The 6,826-nt window shown below is 47.9% G+C and overlaps 1 protein-coding gene across 1 annotated transcript; it reads right to left on the reverse strand.

Moving 5' to 3' along the window:
- On the reverse strand, positions 1-1,854 carry LOC4348078 (cytochrome P450 89A2). Its single transcript, XM_015757472.3, has one exon. It carries the CDS (start codon positions 1,773-1,775, stop codon positions 183-185), a length of 1,593 nt encoding a protein of 530 aa, XP_015612958.1. The 5' UTR covers positions 1,776-1,854; the 3' UTR covers positions 1-182.
- Between the last annotated feature and the right edge of the window lie 4,972 nt (positions 1,855-6,826).

Consider the following 6,826-nt stretch of genomic DNA (forward strand, 5'->3'; position numbering starts at 1 on the left):
GGATAGAACGAGTCAAATGATGGTTTATAGTAAGTCAAGTGCTATGACAAAATAGATTGGAATTCTTTTATTCATCAAAAGGAAACTAATAATAATACCATTATTACAAAGCATGAAACTACATTAGCGAGAGAGTGTCAAATGTCTAATAAACCCCCCCAAATGTCAAAGCTCACCCAGAGTCAAACAGTGACGGCTCTTGGCAGGAGGCGCGCCCGGAGAGGCTTCTCCATGACGACGGTGAACTCGAGCTTCTCGCCGTCGACGTCCACCGCCTCCCCCTCCGCCGCCCGCCACTCGAACGCCGCCACCATGTTCGCCACGAAGTACTCCAGGTGCAGCGTCGCCACGCCCAGCCCCGGGCAGATCCTCCGCCCGGCGCCGAACGGCATCATCCTGATCTCCCTCGTCCCGGTGATGTCCACCCCCTCGCCGTCGCCGCCGGCCATGAACCTCTCCGGCAGGAACTCCCTCGGCCTGTCCCACGCCGCCCCGTCCATGCCCATGTCGGCCACCGTGAAGTTCACCAGTGTGCCCTTGGGGATCGTGTACCCGCCGAGCTCCATGTCCTCCGCCGGCGCGTGCGGGAGCACGAAGTGCCCCGGCGGGTGTCGCCGTAGACCCTCCATGACCACCGCCTTCAGGTACGGCATCTTCTGCACGTCCTCCTCCGACACCTTGCCGGAGTTGGAGGTGATGGCGCCCTTGATCTCGCCGTGGAGCTTGTCCTGGATGGTTGGGTTCTTGACCAGCTCCGCCATGATCCACTCCAGCGCCGTCGAGGTGGTGTCCGTGCCGCCGTTGAGGAACTCGGAGCAGAGCGCCACCATCTCGTCGTCGGTGAGCGCGCGCTCGCCGCCGTTGTCGTTGATCCTGAGGTTGAGCAGCGTGTCGACGTACGAGTGCGGCAACGTCGTGGCGCTCGCCGCCGGCGGTGGTGGCGCCGTGGCGTCGCCATGGTCGTCGACCAGGTTCTTGCGCGCCCTGCGCGCGTCGATCAGCGGCATGAACATCCCCTTCAGCCGCTGGCGCATGGCGATCATGGCCTTCATCCGGCCGGCGAAGAGGCGCGTCGTGATGGCCGGGAGGAAGGCGAAGACCCTGAGCTTCTTGGAGGAGTGGAGCAGCAGGTCGCGCTGCGCGGCGGCGATGTCGCGCACGGCGCGCTCGTCGAGCAGCTCGCCGAAGCACATGGCCACGAGGAGGAAGAACATCGCGTACTGGAACGTCTCCAGGATGGTGCCCGCGCCGGCGTCCTCCTGCCGGCGACGCAGCTTGTCCGTGAGCTCTTCGAGCACCGCCGCCCTCGCCGGCGCGAACTGCCGGAGGCGAGCCGGGTGCGCGACCTCGGCGACGAAGTTGCGGCGGAAGAGGCGCCAGAGCGGGCCGTAGCTGGAGTTGGAGATGGTGGCGGTGTCGAGGCCGAGGAGCGCGCGCGACGCGAACTCCGGGCGGTCGGCCATGGCGGCGCCGCTCTCGACGAGCGCGGCGTGGGCGAGCCGCCGGTCCGCCACGATGACCTCGAGCCGGGAGCCCATGCGGAGGCCGAGCATCGGGCCATGGCGCGCGTGGAGGCGGCGCACGGCGCGCATGATGTCCATCCCGGAGTTGGTCGCCCACAGCAGGTTGCCGAGCACCGGCACGGTGGCCGGCCCCGGCGGCAGGCGGCGGCGCTTCTCGCCGCCGGTGGCGCTGCTACCGCCATGGAAGAGGAAGACGAGGAGAGTGGTGGAGAGGAGGAGAGTAGCGAGGAGTAGAAGCCATGTGAGCTCCATTTGTGCTTGCCTCCAAGCTTAGCTCGATCTGATGAGATTTATCCACCTAAATATGGTGATTAACTTTGTGGATTTGGTAAGGTTTTATAGCTGAATCATTGGAGAAGAATGTATTTAATTAGGAGGAAATCATGGAGACCAATTAAAAGTTGATAGCTGTAGTTGAATAGTAAAAAATTAGCTGTAGCCATCCATCAACAACGACGTAAATTTACTATTCTGGCGTACACGCGGGAGAGGATTCTAAAACTCTCGACGATATTTCACCGTCTCTCATATACCATCTAAATAGTTAAAAACATATTATTTTAATATGAGAAATATACAGTTTTAAATATGCCTTTCTATGAGTTGTGAAAAAAAACAAACCTATGAGTATATCCACATATATATTTGTTTTTGTTACAAGTCATATTTAAACATGCAGAGTGATATTACTATATATTCTCTCCGTCCCTAAAAAAGTAAATATAAGATTTAATGTGACACATTCAATAAGATGTGTCATATCCAGTACTAGATTGATTTTTTATGAGACGGAAGGAGTACTAATTATCTTGTAATTTTTTAAAAGTTTTTTTTGCAACTATTTAGACGAACGGCATGTAAAAGATGGGAGGACATATCTTAAGAGTTTAGAACAATTTTCCATGTACGTACACACGTATATAAGCTCAGTCAGCGTACGTACGTGCGTACTTGTCCTAGAATATACGTATCTTTAAATCTTTTTGTGGGCTAAATTTCCGTGTGTTTACATTGAGACCATTTGAATAAACCGAGACTATCGATCAATCACTTTCGGACTAGATCAACATCTAATAATTTACACATTCGTTTGTTCTCTGGGTGAGAACAAGACATGCTTACTAAAAATTAATAGTACCTTGGTGTATCCCTACCAATATGAAAAAAAAATAATTTATAATATATGATAAACACATTTGTAATATATCAGGTAATATGTAATTCGAATAAAAGGGATCAAAGTATAGAGGAAGAGAAATTATAAAGTTATTTTTCTAAGGAAAAGAGCAATGCCGATAAATTAAGAAGGGAGAAAGGGGTTAAAAATGGAGTTGACCCAACATGAATCAGGTTATGAAACCAAATGAAATGAAGATATTTTATTAATTATACTTTGATGAAAGAGAGAACTTGGGAGCAAGTAATTGACAAATTATTGGAGAGACTGCATATGTCCGATCTTGACTTGTTATCTGCTTGGTGAGCAAGCAATTAAAAGACCGAAACTGCGAGGCAGCTAACTAACGGAGGTACGGAAAGAAAGTTCTATATATACTAGTGTTGGTTTGGATCTTTATTAACGGGATAATGCCCAACGCTGTGCTGCGAAATATATGTTAGATATTCGAAAAGTGATAAAATAATTTGGATAGAAATATTATAAAAATGATTTAGCATGTGTATGTTTAGTTTTAAAACAAAATAAATTGTAGTTGTAGATATAATTACTGTATGATTGCATGTTGAGTTTTGTTTGCTTAATGGGTTGATGTGACATGCTTGTATGTAAATTTTAGGAGTACTAATAAATACTAATATTATATATTAAGTTTTAGGTGTTTAGTGGACAATAATAGAAAGAAGGGATTGACTAAATCAATAACGTGCAGTAGTTCTGCGCTGACGAAAAAAATATGATTAATTTTGATCTTTTCTTAATTAGTCGTTCATGACGCACTATTAATAATTAAATTAAGTTGCACCACGGTACGTAACACATAAACTTGTACGCCCTTTATTTTTGAGTTTACGGCGTTGTTCACTTTTGAACATAATATATTTCCGTCTTATTTAAAATTTTGGTGCAAATATAAAAAAATACAAGTCATGTTTAAAATATTGAAGTAGAACAAGTGATATACATAGTTGGTTTTTCAGAAGACGGATTGTAAACTGTCAGATCCAAAACTAACGACATCATATATTATAAACAAAGGTACAAAGGTGATATATAGAGAATATTAATGTTGCAATACGAAGTCATACTTCCCCGTCCTTCTTTACTCGTCACCACTAAACATTTGTGTTTCAAATTTCAATATGCGATAAGTCCAATTGATACCCCTCAAGTCATACCTTTGTCTAAAATTTTCCCTCAAACTCTAAAACCGAGTATTCACCACCCTCGAACTATCAAAACCGTCCAACTTACACCCCCCCAACACCCTTGTTTTAGGTCAGGCAATTTTGGCCTACGTGGCAACTAACATGGCAGTTCATTCAGAAAAGATAATATTTAAAAAACTCTAGGGCCCATCTGTCAGTCAAGGTCTTATCCTCTTTCTTCCATTCTCTATCGATCTTTCTTCTCCCTTCTCGCGACGGCAACACACAGGAGCACCGCCACTGAGTCCTCCATGTGGAGTGTCACTGCCGAGCTCCTCCTCGAGAGTAGTCGCTACCTCACTATGGAGCACCGCCGCCGAGCTCCCCCAAGGATCGCCGACTCGCCCCCGTTAGAATCATCTCATAAAGAGATCCAAACAGCAACCACGGTTAAAGGGGAGAGGCCAGATGCCGTCAGGACTCTGTGTCGCGCCTCCGTGAACACCACTACTTCTCCTGCTCATGCGACCCATCTCCAAGACCAGGGCGGCGAGGTTGGGGAGCATGAGTTCAATGGAGGCGGTGGAAGAGCTATAGCTAGAGGCGGGGGGAAGAGGCGGAGCTTGAGCTCGCCAGTTGGCCTGTGCATGGAGGAGGTGCTCTGATCAGAGGTGGTGAGGAGGCGGAGCTCGACCTTGACCTCACCAATGCATGGAGGATGAAGAGCCACCATTTTCTCATATTGCCACCAACGATGTGGAGATGGAAGAGCTGCTTGGTGGAGGTGGAGGTGGATGCTGTGCTCGCAAGGTGGTGGCGATGAAGGAGCTGTACGAGGAGAAGGATTGGATCTAGAGCTCAACAACCAGGCGGCGATGATGGAGGAGCTCGATGAGATGGTAGGATGGAGGAGCTCAACAAGACAGAAACGCTTGGGACATGAATCTCGGCGGAGGAGCTTTTTGAAATGCTAGAGGTCGACCTTGGCTTTGTTGAGCATGTGTTGACGGTCCTTAAATCATAATATCTGACCGTCAATACCTGCATATAATGAAATAAAACATGGTATCAAACTTAGTGGTAGGGATTATTACTAATCATTTCCACTAGTGTTGGTGAAATATGTGTATGCAGGTAATTTGAGGAGAAAACACATCCGTCATGTGGCAAAATGCACCTCCGCGCATTCAGGACGCGTTTACACGGATTAGAGGCCCAATAAGTCAATAAAAACCATTTAGAATTGGGCCAAAACTTAGCCTAGGTTGTTGGAGACCCATTAAACAACCTCTCGGCCGAAGGAGAGGCCGGGAGGAGTGTTTTTGGGTTCGGCCGAACCCACCAGTTCGGCTGAACCCTTCCTGCCGCTTCCTGCCATCTGCTTCCACGTGGATGGCTTGGATTCCTTCCCAGAGGCGGTTGCATGGTGTTTTGGTCATTCCCCATACCCCTAACCGTCATTTGGAGCCTATAAAAGGAGGAGCTCACTCTCATTCCAACACACACAACTTTGAGCTGAATTACAAGAGGCTCTATTGTATCTTTTGTACATTATAATAAGGTAGGGAGTGAGAGAAAGCTATGTAGGAGTGTCTGGAAGTTTGGCACTCATCCGACTTCTACCTCAACGAGTGTAGCTTCCTAGGAGGAATTCTGGAGGAGTACCGGAGCTGTCAGTACACTCTGCTTCGGGTTCAGAGAAACTTCTTATATAAAGTAAGCATTCATGCTCCTTTCTTATGTTATTTAATTACTTTGTCTGAGTAAGATATATTTCTATCTTTGCGGGTTCATTGTTTAGTATTCATACTAAGTGCTCTAGTACTAGGACTCCAGATAGAGAAGAAAGTTCCTACGCAAGTATTAGAGTAGTAATTAATAACTTAGGCGTGGTGTCTAGAGTAGAGATTACCTTTGTTTGTTGTGTATCCCACGGATTTGTCAGAGGTAGGCGGCAGGTGGTGACAACCCTGAATTCCGTCCTAATAATCCTCCATGTTCGGGTACATCATAGAGCTATAGCCGGAACCACGCTAGCAGACCAGCAGGGGTCGGTGCCTGAAGCAACAAATAGGGAATTACCTTTGCTTAGCTTAGATAATTAAAACCCATAGAAAGACCTCTCTAGCCTAGCCTGCCTATCGTCAGTTGTTGTCCTTGAATAGTCTTAGCCTTAGATAGATTACACATGTTCCCTGAGTTCGATATCCTTTTGGGGTCACCCGAAGGTGAAGTGCTTCAGCGGTATTCCATGGGCTTGCGGATTTATCTGTGGTCGTAAAAAATACCAACAGCATGTAAAAGCAAGATGCTTGAAGCTCGAGGAGCCAGTGTTGCTAGCAAGCTCCCAAATGAAGGTGTCGGTGGCAGTCGGCAATGGGCTTGGGAGGAGGAGGTCGACCAGTGGAGGTGTCCCTCGAGGGCTTGAGGAGCCTAGCTGTAACATCCCGGCCTAGGTCTTGTTGCAACTTCTTTTCCGAAAGCCGATCTCCAAAGAACTCCAGGGTTAAGCGTGTTTGGCCTGGAGCAATTTGGGATGTGTGACCGACCGGGAAATTCTTCCCGGGTGCGCACTACTGAGGACAAAGTGTGCAGAAAAGACTTGTGTTGGTCTGTGAGGGCAGTCTATAACCTATAAAAGCTTAGTGAGGACAAAGTGTGCAGAAAATACTTGTGTTAGTCTGTGAGGGCAGTCTATAACCTATAAAAGCTGCCAGATGTAAGCGAGCCCGGCCTGGGAAAGGCGGACATTACACTAGCGGCGGCGGCAGCGACTGGTGGGTGCCCAATGTGGGTGGATTGGGCAGTGGCGTCTCACTGGCATTGAGAGAGAAAGCAGGGGAAGACAATGACTTGTACTGATGAGCTGCTTCCATTGTTTTTATTTTTTTTTTGCTGACTATGCTGCCACGTAGGCAAAACCTGCCTTGGTTTGGTAAAGTGTCCGGTATTGATAAATGGAGGGTACGTCATTTACC

The sequence above is a fragment of the Oryza sativa genome, chromosome 10 (assembly GCF_034140825.1).
Source record: "Oryza sativa Japonica Group chromosome 10, ASM3414082v1".
In the NCBI taxonomy this organism is placed as follows: Eukaryota; Viridiplantae; Streptophyta; class Magnoliopsida; order Poales; family Poaceae; genus Oryza; species Oryza sativa.